Source organism: Littorina saxatilis, linkage group LG15, assembly GCF_037325665.1.
Source record: "Littorina saxatilis isolate snail1 linkage group LG15, US_GU_Lsax_2.0, whole genome shotgun sequence".
Taxonomy (NCBI): domain Eukaryota; kingdom Metazoa; phylum Mollusca; class Gastropoda; order Littorinimorpha; family Littorinidae; genus Littorina; species Littorina saxatilis.
Genome location: NC_090259.1, coordinates 18,637,525 through 18,649,909, shown reverse-complemented (window position 1 = coordinate 18,649,909; position 12,385 = coordinate 18,637,525). Strand labels below are relative to the sequence as shown.

The window sequence follows — 12,385 nt, the reverse complement described above, 5'->3', positions numbered from 1 at the left end:
AAAGACTCCCTTCTTTTTAAGACTTGATGTTTGCAGATTTTTGGAGATCTTAAAAGGGGGGTTCCACTGTACACTTATTTGAAAGGCTAAGATGATGGGCGCAGTAGCCTAGTGGTTAAGACGTTGGCCATCCATGTGGAAGGTTCCCGGTTTCGAGTTACGGCTGCACCTGGTGGGTTAAGGGTGGAGATTTTTTGACTCACATGCGAAGCAAAAGTGAGTCTATGTACTCACCCGAGTCGTCCGTCCGTCCGTCCGGAAAACTTTAACGTTGGATATTTCTTGGACACTATTAAGTCTATCAACACCTGATGTGGCCTGATGGTGTATGGTTATAAGATCTCAAAAAACATGTGCGGCAACTTGACCTCACTTCAAGTTCAAGGTCACAGGGGCCGTAATTGTTGTCTTAAAAACGACCATTTTTCACATTTTCGCATTTTTTTCTGAAGTTATCGAGAATGGCAACCTTAGCTATGTATGCTAAACAGGGCAATGTAAGCCCTATCTTTGGACACCAGTTTGGTTGACCTTGCTTCAAGGTCGCAAGGGTCCTTTAAAGTTGGATTGTATACATATTTTGAAGTGACCTTGACCCTGAACTATGGAAGATAACTGTTTCAAACTTAAAAATTATGTGGGGCACATGTTATGCTTTCATCATGAGACACATTTGGTCACATATGATCAAGGTCAAGGTCACTTTGACCCTTATGAAATGTGACCAAAATAAGGTAGTGAACCACTTCTTCTTCTTCTGCGTTCGATGCAAATAAGGTAGTGAACCACTAAAAGTGACCATATCTCATGGTAGAAAGAGCCAATAAGCACCATTGTACTTCCTATGTCTTGAATTAACAGCTTTGTGTTGCATGACCTTGGATGACCTTGACCTTGGGTCAAGGTCACATGTATTTTGGTAGGAAAAATGTGTAAAGCAGTTCTTAGTGTATGATGTCATTGCTGGTTTAGTTATTTAAAGGTCAAGGTCAAGGTCAAGCATGTGAGTCGTATGGGCTTTGCCCTTCTTGTCTAATCTAGTGCTTTGCCCCCCTCTGTATGTACAAGCAAGCACAAGCCCTAGCAGGCATGTACAGTGGAACCCAACTTTTTGTTCATAACCTCTGTAAATTTACCCCCATTTTAATTAAGACTCCCTCCTTTTTAAGACCTGATTTTCTCAGATTTTTTAAGGTCTTATAAATGGGGTTCCACTTCAAAAGACCCTGAAATCCCTGTCAGAATTTGGTTATCGGAACACAAAAATATCCCGCATGCATTCCAAAAAAACAGTATTTTGGCTAAAAGGGCAGGAAAAAGGGTCAAATACATGTAAAATCACACTTGTGCAAAACACAGCGTGGGAGTGGCAGCGCAGGAACACAAGAAGAGGAAGACTAGAAAAAAGGCTTAGATATGACTTACCAATTTAAGACAAATTACATGCAGAGTGAGACCAGATGTTAAAAACAGGCATACCGTGAGCTATGAGTTCTGACATTATTTTTATCCCTCTTTTTTTGTCTGCAGATTTTGATGACTATGAACTGCCTTTAGCAACCTTCGGATCTTATGGTGAGTGGTTCCTGAACTTATGTCTTACTTTTACTTGTATTACCTATTATATACTGTTCAAAAAAAGAAACGCATAGTTGCTACTTGCCAAATTTGTTTTATTTTTCGAAAAAATTAACAGAAAATCCAATATTTAGATTATTTGTTTGAAATTTGGTATGGACACAGTTGAATGCACACACAGTTCATTTGCATCTTCAAATCAATCAGTCAATCAATACGATTGGGTGCCGAGGCTGTCAAGTCAGTAGGGGGTGTGACTGCCTTGAGCAGCAACAACTGCCCGGCACCTTCTGGGCATGGACTGGATCAGATGCCGGATATCTTGCTGTGGGATGGTGTCCCACTCCTCCTGAAGTGCCTGCAATAGATCGCGGTGATTTGCCGGCGCTTCTTCTCGCCTGCGCACACGTCTGTCCAATTCATCCCAGAGGTGTTCTATCGGGTTCATGTCTGGCGACATGGATGGCCAGGGAAGCACCTGGACATGGTGGTCGGTGAGGAACTGGGTGGTGAGTCGTGCTGTGTGCGGGCGAGCGTTGTCCTGCTGGAATATGGCATGTGAGGAAGGGCGTGTGGGCGCAGAATTTCCTCCACGTATCGCTGGGCAGTTATGCGCCCTTGGACGTGCACCAGGGTGCTCCTTCCAGCGGTATTGATCGCCCCCCACACCATGACGCCTCCACCACCATGAACGGGTGCCTCATCCACACAGTTGGGCGCGTAACGTTCGTTTACTCTCCGGTAGACCCTCCTCCGACCATCATGTCGCTGGAGCAGGAAGTAGGACTCGTCGCTGAACCACACGTGTCTCCAGTGATTCCGGACGGTCCAGCGAAGGTGCTGGTTGCCCCACTGCACTCGGTTCTGGCGATGGCGGCGGGTAAGGACAGCTCCTCTGTGAGGTCTGCGAGGTCTCAAACCAGCTTCATGCAGGCGGTTCCGCACGGTCTGGTCCGATAATCGGTGTGGCCCGGGGAGAGCCTGGACAGAAGATGAGGCCGACAGGAAACGATTCCGGAGGTGGCGGAGCCGTATGAAGCGGTCGTGAGCAGCAGTTGTCGCCCTTGGTCTTCCCGCTCGTGGCAAGTCAGCAACGGAGCCAGTGGCTTGAAACCTGACCCACAGTCTACTGATGGTGCTCTGGGACACGTGGAAGTGCCTGGCGATTGCACTTTGACTTTGGCCTGCTTGTAAACGACCCAATGCAATTTGGCGGTCTTCTCTGCTCAATCGGGCCATCTTTCGTCGCTGAATTGTCGTCTGATTTCTTTGTGGCGAACAATCCGCTTTTATGGGTTTTGGAAGACATGGTGAGAGCTCAATATTCCCCGAGTTTCACGAGATTACACTGAAGCATGACGAGTGGTCATGCCAAATGAGCAATTTTGACATTGTAGCCACTGATAACGCATGCGTCACGTGCAAAGCTCACTTGTGGCAATGGACGAAAGGTCGACGACCAGATAAACATTTTCTGCAGTTTGGTGGATATCCTTGTAGCCATATAACTAAATTAACCAAATATTACAAGCTATGCGTTTCTTTTTTTGAACAGTATAGTCCTTCTTTGTTTGTGAGTCACTATTGTGGTTTCCAAGAAATAGGAATAATTTATCGCTAGTTTTGAAAAATTTAACAAAATAACCCAAACAAACAAGAAAGGTTATTGATAATGATTAATCAGAGGCAAAACGGAACATTCACAGGGCTATCATTCACTAGAACGTTGACATAGTAGTCTTTGAAGTGGACTGAGACAAACAAATGGTAGAGAGATAGTGACCAGAAAAGTGCAGCATTGAAATTTTCTATCTCAAGTTGGCAAGAGTCAAAAACAAAAGAAATGAGGAAAAGGGTAGTTGGTAAGGTAGCAAAAGAAAGTTACAGTGCTAAAATAGATGCAATAGTTTGTGTGGTATGCAGAAAACTAAATTGAGATGCCGTTTAATAATACACCCTTTCGGAGTCTCAGGCGAGAGTCCGTGCACTGCATGCTGGGATTGCAAATTGTACCAAACACGAGGTCTTCAGAAGAGGTACATTGTGTTCAAGTTTTCCCTCGTAAGCTCTTATTTCTTTGATATTTCTGTGGTTTTTGTCCCACGATAGTTTCATGATTTAAGCGGAATGGATCTCGAGTGTGTTTGGTACAACGGAGCGCCCCCTGCCGCCAAAAATGTGACTAGCCACGCATGCGCACTCGAAACTACGAAGGGGTGTATTGTTCTTCATGATAAAGTTTGTTGAAGTTCTCAGGAACAAAGCCTTTTCAGAGAAGGCGTGGGTATTGCAGAAACGTGATCTGGGTTTAATTTCAGATGGTTCAACCACGATGAGTCAAGGCTGGCTGGAGAATCAAATGTGTGTACAAGTGCGTTTCCATAACAACCCCATATTTATGTGGAAGAGCAAGCACCGGTCACAGCTCTACAGCATCAAGTGCTCCCCCTTGGATTATGAACTTGGTGTGGTGAGTGAAGATTATGACAACAATCAATGAGGCCGTTTAGGCCAACCAAAACAACATAAAAATTCCGATGACGATGGAATAAAAGAAATACATGATTCCGTAATAGAAAAATGTTTATTGGCACTTTGTTCAAAAGACCTTCTGGTGTGGTTTGGCCATTTTAGTGCGCCCCTTTTCTTGTTTTCTGTTATGATGACATGCAGAACATGGTTAGTTTGTATTAATTTGTATGTTTATTTGTACTCATGAATAGGATGGGGAAGACTCACAATCATCCGGGCAGAACAGTTTTTTCCTGGAGGATTCCAGCCTGGAAGGCCCTCCTCCCTGTGACCGAACGGCCATGATGTACTATGTAAGTCTCAACCACTGCAACTTCTTCTTCTCCGTTCGTGGGCTGAAACTCCCACGTTCACTCATGATTTTGCACGAGTGGGTTTTTACGTGTATGGCCGTTTCACTCTGCCATTTAGGCAGCCATACGCCGCTTTCGGAGGATGCCGGCTTTGTATTTTTGTGTTTCTATAACCCACCAAACTCTGACATGGATTACAGAATTTGTTCCATGCGTACTTGGTCTTGCGCTTGCGTGTCCACACGAAGGGGAATAAGGCACCAGCTTTAAAAGGGCGGTTCCACTGTAAGCAGTATAAGCATTTGCTTTTCTTGTCAAAATACAGTAAAACCTCCCACTAACGACCTTGAAAATGTCCAGACAAATCGGTCGTAAAAAGGAGGGGTCTTTATTGGGAGTTTGGAAGGTATTATTTTTTTCACAGGGGAGGCAACTGTTGGGCAGTTTAGTCTTTCTGATTATCTGCAGTTGAAAGTTGTGTTCGTTATCCCATTTGTGTTCCCATTTGATGTGTGTATGAATTAGCATGATGTATCACCAGCGCACAGACAGACAGGCATAACACACACACACACACACACACACACACACACACACACACACACACACACACACACACTCACTCACACACACACACACACACACACACACACACACACACACTGATCTCAGCTGGCAAGTATGGGGTATTAACCCAAGGTCTCAGTTGGTGAGCACACACTCACAGAATAGGTACACAGCAATTCACCCCCCCCCCCCCCCCCCCCCCCACCCCCCACCCCCTACTTCGAGGGCAGTCCTTCAATTGTGATAGCAATAGGTGAAAAGGACAGCCGTAGGCCACTGGACTTGCACGCACTACAGACTATACCACCCCTGCCTATTAAGAATAGCATGCGTGTTCCGCGTGTGCTGAATAATTACGAACTTTCAGACTCACTGCTAAAAGGGTCAAAGTCGTTATTGACCCTATGTTGGTAGGTGGGTCGTCTGAAAAAGGAGGGCGTCTTTCTTGGGAGGTTGGTTACAGTGTAAAAGGCATCCGTGCCTAGACATTCGTTCAGCAAAAGGACGGGGTCGTTCTTGGAAGAGGTCGTTATGGGAGGTTCCACTGTACATGTTCAGGGCCGGACAAATCTGTGGCAATTGAAAAGAAGTAGCGGCGAGTGATCTCAGTAGGTCAGCCAGTGAAAGTTGTTTTCTTCAGTGTTTTTGATTGCATGCTGACATTGTGTTGTGTTATTTTGCCAGTCAAAGTTGTTTTCTTCCGTGTTTTTGATTGCATGCTGACATTGTGTTGTGTTATTTTGCCAGAATCTGAACCAAGGAGAGTTGAAGCCCGCTCGCCAACCTCCCCAGGGTTGCCTTTACAAGAAAGATGATTACCTCGTCTTCACTTCGAGGGGGTTCAACCAGATGCACCTGGTAAGAAAACATTGAAAAACAGTCAAAAAAAGAGCGTTATTTGCTGTCTGTCTTCTTCTTTCTCTTTCTGTCGTCTCTCCTTGTTTTTTTACATTTAGTCAAGTTTTGACTAAATGTTTTAACATAGAGGGGGAATCGAGATGAGGGTCGTGATGTATGTGTGTGTGTGTGTCTGTGTGTGTGTGTGTAGAGCGATTCAGACTTAACTACTGGACCGATCTTTATGAAATTTGACACGAGAGTTCCTGGGAATGATATCCCTGGAAGTTTTTTTTATTTTTTCGATAAATGACGTCATATCCGGCTTTTTGTAAAAGTTGAGGCGGCACTGTCACACCCTCAGTTTTCAATCAAATTGATTGAAATTTTGGCAAAGCAATCTTCGACGAAGGCCGGACTTTGGTATTGCATTTCAGGTTGGTGGCTTAAAAAATAATTAATGAATTTGGTCATTAAAAATAGGAAACTTGTCATTAAACATTTTTTGTTTTAAACGATCCAAAAACAATTTCATCTTATTCTTCGTCATTTTCTGATTCCAAAAACATATACATATGTTATATTTGGATTACAAACAAGCTCTGAAAATTAACAAGAGGCGAAGCCATCAAGGCTCACGTAAGAAATCGACAAACAGTAACACAAACTCAATCACTCCGTCACACACACACACACACACACACACACACACACACACACACACACACACACACACACACACACACAGAGAAAGAGCATAGGTGAAACTGTGCAAGAAAGCGAGACACTAGATCTAGATCTGTCTGTCTGCATGTAGCCTACTTACAAGGACACGACTGCCAACTAGTCTCGGCGCGCTCAAAATAATAATGACCGAGACTTTCAGTACTTCCTTCGCGTGACGTCTAACCCTCTTACGTCATAATGTGACGTCAATGTAATGTGACGTCTTCAAATGTTAGAGTTTCTACCACAGACATACACACGCACAGACGCACGCACGCACGCACGCACGCACAGACAGACAAAGTTACGATCGCATAGGCTACACTTACGTGAGCCAAAAATATGAAAATTATGATTAAAATTAATTGTCCGAAATCGATTTAGAAACAATTTTATCTTATTCCTTGTCGGTCCCTGATTCCAAAAACATATAGATATGATATGTTTGGATTAAAAACAACCTCAGTACGATAAAAAGAATAGAGATACAGAAAAGCGTGTTATCCTCAGACCTGTTTACCCTTACGATTTTGGCGTAATTTAGTACGATTTTCTGCAAAAAATACGCCATTCCGCTATCCGTGTCAAGACTACGATTTTCATAAATAAAAAAATTTAAAACTTTTTTAAATTTTTTTATTTTTTGAGTCACTTGAGAAAAAGTGACTCTATGTAATCGGTCAGTGTTAGTCTGTCCGGCCGGCCGTCCGGCCGGCCGTCCGTAGACACCACCTTAACGTTGGACTTTTCTCGGAAACTATCAAAGCGATCGGGCTCATATTTTGTTTAGTCGTGACCTCCAATGACCTCTACACTTTAACGATGGTTTCGTTGACCTTTGACCTTTTTCAAGGTCACAGGTCAGCGTCAAAGGAAAAATTAGACATTTTATATCTTTGACAAAGTTCATCGGATGTGATTGAAACTTTGTAGGATTATTCTTTACATCAAAGTATTTACATCTGTAGCCTTTTACGAACGTTATCAGAAAAACAAGGGAGATAACTAGCCTTTTCTGTTCGGCAACACACAACTTAACGTTGGGCTTTTCTCGGAAACTATAAAAGTGACCGGGCTCAAATTTTATGTGAACGTGACTCATTGTGTTGTGAATAGCAATTTCTTCCTGTCCATCTGATGCCTCATATAATATTCAGAACTGCGAAAGTGACTCGATCGAGCGTTTGCTCTTCTTGTTTCAATGGCAAAATGGGGTGAAAAAGCACAGGACTGACCAGAGATCATGTCTTTCTGATGAGACGCTGGAGAGTCTTATTCTAGTGGTGAAGTCTCGCCCTCACTCATTCGGCAAGCGCAAGTACAGTAGAGAAGCGCTTGACACACTGAAAAAGGCCTACTACGAGCAAAAGAAAAAGAATCAGTGATGCATGTGCTTTTGATGTGATCTTCTTTGAAATTATGATGACTACAAAAACTGACTGATGTGTTTTGTTTGTAAATGATGGATATATTATATGTGCATGATTGCGTTTCGCAGACACAGTTGTCATGTGCCGCGGTGTTGTAATTGGCGACGAATGCTGGATGATTACTATTTTTGTGCCAGGATTACTATTTTTAGGGCTGAGCATTACTCCAAAACACTTATGGGGGTAAACAGGTCTGTATCCTGCTCAGCGCGACCATTACTCAGACCGGTGCACACTCAAAACGCTCATCAGTCGCAAGCAAACCAAATTTCAGTAGTTTTTAGTAATAAGCTGTAACGACAGTTCAAGACATAATTCTGCTCACAAAACACACAAACGGTAAATCGGAAAACGTCTTTTCAGCGCAACGGCCAACTAATTAGTCAAAACGTCTTAAAACAGAAAAAAAGTACCAACATTTTTTGTTGTTGAGTAAAACATCGGAATTTCGGAATTTTAATTAAAAATCCATAGCACCGTATTCTGCATATAAAAATCGGAGAAATTACGGAGAAACCGTAGATGTGCACAGGTGTGGTTACTGCACTATTCTGGCTTGTCGATTTCACTGCCTTTGCCACGAGCTGTGGACTGACAAAACTACGAGTATGTGGTCTTGGTGAAAAAAATGCAGTGCGTTCAGTTTCATTCTGTGAGTTCGACAGCTTGACTAAATCGTTGTTATTTCGCCTTACGCGACTTGTTTAGTATTGTAATTTGTAGCTGACGAAGACAAACGTCAAAACTGGTCTATTCCTGTTTTTATTGTTCCGTGTTTTGATGAGTACATTTTTATAGTTATTTTGTTCATAAAAGAACTGTTATATATTATCATAATTGTGTAATATGTACCAAAATTGTTGATTGTTTAAAGCAACTTTACTCAACATTTTGAGAGAGATAAATGGAGGACAGTTCTGTTATGTTATGTTAGTAGGAAGTCGGGAAGACCATGTGTGTTCCCGGCCGGGTCATACCTAAGACTTTAAAATTGGCAATCTAGTGGCTGCTCCGCCTGGCGTCTGGCATTATGGGGTTAGTGCTAGGACTGGTTGGTCCGGTGTCAGAATAATGTGACTGGGTGAGACACGAAGCCTGTGCTGCGACTTCTGTCTTGTGTGTGGCGCATGTTATAGGTCAAAAGCAGCACCGCCCTGATAATTATGGTCGGCTGGGCGTTAAGCAAACAAACAAACAAACAAACAAACCATGTGTGTTCTGTGCCTCTGTCTGTCTTTTTTTCATTCTACATATCCAGAAAAAGTCTCATTCTTTGTCCGGACATAATTTGGATTGCAGGTTTAAAAATCATGGGGACTCGGATTACACACAAATAAATGTCTTCAAAGTTGGCTTTTGCTGTTGTATGATATTAGTTACACAGATTTTTTAGCCAGTCTCACTCTTCTTAACTCAAATATCCGCTGTTTAGCTATATAGAACTTTAACCTCAAACGTCAACAGGAAAAAGCTGATTTTCTTTTCTGTACTTTCAATATACCCACATTATGAAATGCAGCACAATGAAATGAGATGAATTGTGTGGTATTATTTGAATTTCAGGGGTTCCAACTTGACTTCTTCGTGCATGAGAAGACCGGCGATCCACGATTTGTTGGCAGTGCCCACTTGCTCCCCCCCAAGGTGGAACGGTCACTCTTTTCCAAGCGAGTGCCCATCATTGGTCTTAACCACAGGCCGATAGGAGAAATTCAAGGTTTGCACACAAGCATTGAGCGGTTCTTGACCATTCTCCTCTTCTTCGTTCGTTGGCTGAAGCTCCCACGTTCACTCATGTTTTTGCACAAGTGTATTTTTACGTGTATGACTGTTTTTACCCCGCCTAGGTATTTTCGTGTTTCTATAACCCACCGAACTCTGACATGGATTATAGGATTTATATTTTAAATCAAGTTTATATTTGTGGGATATTCTGACTCTTAGGATTGGATAACGAAATTCATTGATACAGGTTGCTGTGGCCATGGGGTCAGGTTGGGTCAATAAGTAGGAAACCATTGTTCCTGTGGACGTTATTTCGGGAAACTAGAGCAGGCTAGCAGGCCGTTTTGTTTTTGATTCATATAATATGTATGACGAAAGATGAGTCGTATAAGCATTTACTTTTCTTGTTGTAGCTGTTCTGTTTTTTTCTTTTTCTTATTTGTGTCATATTCAGTGTTCATTCATTTGCCAATAAGTATACACTTTTGCTAAATACAATTTTGGATTTGTATGAGTGTTTTTTTTATAATTGTCAAATTCTGAGTGTTCATGAAGATGGCATGCAAGTGCTTGGATGCTTTATTCTGAATATATTTGTGGAATTGTATGCACGTAGGTTGATGTAGATACGTGTGTGGGTATAGTTGAGACGCTGCGCATCACGCCGCTGCCTATCTACGACTGGAAGATGGACGTGTCGTACCAGAACCACTGGAAGTGGAGGAAAGATGGCGCCACCCTCAATGTTGGCCACCGGGGCATGGGATCCTCGTATAAAAGGTACCGCTCTCTCTGTCTTATTTATAGTTGTTTGTAGCTTATCCCTTGGTTTTGTGCATGATTTAAACAAATCTTTTTGCAGCAAAGAATGATAGATGTTTTTAAGAAATGACTGTGAGGATTTTGAAGATAAAGAAATTAGAAAGTCAGGATTTTTTAGCGCTGTGTCATAGTTATTATGTCTGAAACAGGGAGGCAGATAAGTTGAAGCGAAAACATGGTCAGCAGCCTGTTAACATTTCTACTTGCTTGCCTCACTGTTTGGGGCATAACTCTGCTACAGCGCTAAAAATTCCTTGACGTAGAGTCATATAAAGCATTTGCTTTACTTGTTTCTGAACATTGTCCATTGAGATTTCCCTCTCTGCACACTCGTTGCTGAATGAGACGATGCCAGTCATAATGCTGACTCTCTTCAGCTAGACACTTAAAACATTTTGAAGGTTTTGTTTCACTGCTGTTGTGTTGTTTGTTGATAGTGACTAAGTGGTTTTGGTTATTAGTTAGTTAATATGGGTCAGAAAGTTTTTGTTCTCTGTGAAACAGGTGCTTGTGGCCGTGCTGTTTTATGTCTTTGATGATCTTTATGTGATTGTATGGCACTAAAGGTGTTATTGTCAGGTGGACTTAGCTTTTGAATTTGACGCATTGTTGACAAAACCTGGCAATGGTTTGAAGAGAAAAACTGTCAGCTTTGGGTGAGCTGAAAATGTTTGGTTTATTGGATGAACGGTTGTTACTTGCAGTTCAAGCAACAAAGCGCGGTATCTTTTTGTTGTCATTTCAGATCTCACACATTCATTTTCTGCTGCACTAGCTTGTAGTAGAGAAACCTTTGGTCTTTTTTTTTTCTTAAAAAAAAAAAAGCACATTCGTTGAAGCCCCAGATTGCAAACATGCTGTATCCCAGCCGTGTGTGTGTGTGTGTGTGTGTGTGTGTGTGTGTGTGTGTGTGTGTGTGTGTGTGTGTATTGCTGAAAAGAAACGGTTTCGATCTTTGGATACAGTTTTATGAGTCACATACAGAGTATACTTCTGAAAGAACAAGCAAACTCAAAATTGTATTATAGTTGTGAAACTGAAAATGACCTGGTTCTACACAAACCAATACCTTACAGGGCTCCCACTTTTTTGCAAATTTGCAGATTTCTTAGAAATTTTAGACTGAGAAACCTGTCAATGAGCTCAGATCTATGTCAAAGTGCACCATTTTGAATGTGAATTTAACCCCCCCCCCCCCCCTCAAATTGTGTGTTTTTTCTCTCCACTTATCCTCAGAGAGACTTCTCCTCAGTGAGAGAGAGCCCTCATCTTGTCAGCTTGTATTTGGCAAAAATGATGCCTTGCAGGGACAGTAATGGCATGGCCTGCTTTGCATGCACTCTTATCAGTTCCTCTCTGTGTAGCAGCTAATTTTGTCTTTGAAGTTTGTTTAGTTCAGCACTTGAGACTCCCTCAGACTTACTACTTTTGATTATTTGGAAATACATGTACATGCCTTGAGTCGCCTGTTGGTGAGATATGTGCGCGTTACAAATATTCGTATTATTATTATTATTATTATTATTATCTATTCTATCAAGTGTTCTTTTAATTTCTGACTTCGATCTTGTTTTAGCAGCTTGCTAGCACTGTATGGCGCTTGTTCAGTGGATGTACGTGTAACAATATTCTGTCCAAACAGACCAAAACTTGGGGTGAACTACAGAAATGAAATCAATTGAGGGGATGTAACAAATTAAAAACTCATACAATATGAAGAGATGTAATTTATTTGCTTTGTGTTTGTGTGCTTGTTTGTGTGTGATGGACTTCCGATGTTATGTTACATGTTTGTTTTGTGTTTATGTGCTTGTTTGTGTGTGATGGACTTCCGATGTTATGTTACATGTTTGTTTTGTGTTTGTGTGCTTGTTT

The 12,385-nt window shown here is 42.0% G+C and overlaps 1 protein-coding gene across 2 annotated transcripts in view; it reads left to right on the top strand.

The window, feature by feature from the left end:
• Nucleotides 1-12,385, top strand: part of LOC138948736 (putative glycerophosphocholine phosphodiesterase GPCPD1 homolog 2) — a 45,979-nt gene that overhangs the window by 5,059 nt on the left and 28,535 nt on the right. For both annotated transcript variants that reach the window (XM_070320341.1, XM_070320340.1), the window contains exons 4-9: nucleotides 1,531-1,575; nucleotides 3,897-4,048; nucleotides 4,302-4,403; nucleotides 5,718-5,828; nucleotides 9,527-9,680; nucleotides 10,333-10,468. In XM_070320341.1, coding sequence (XP_070176442.1) covers nucleotides 1,531-1,575; nucleotides 3,897-4,048; nucleotides 4,302-4,403; nucleotides 5,718-5,828; nucleotides 9,527-9,680; nucleotides 10,333-10,468 — 700 coding nt within the window. The remainder of the gene's footprint in view (nucleotides 1-1,530; nucleotides 1,576-3,896; nucleotides 4,049-4,301; nucleotides 4,404-5,717; nucleotides 5,829-9,526; nucleotides 9,681-10,332; nucleotides 10,469-12,385) is intronic.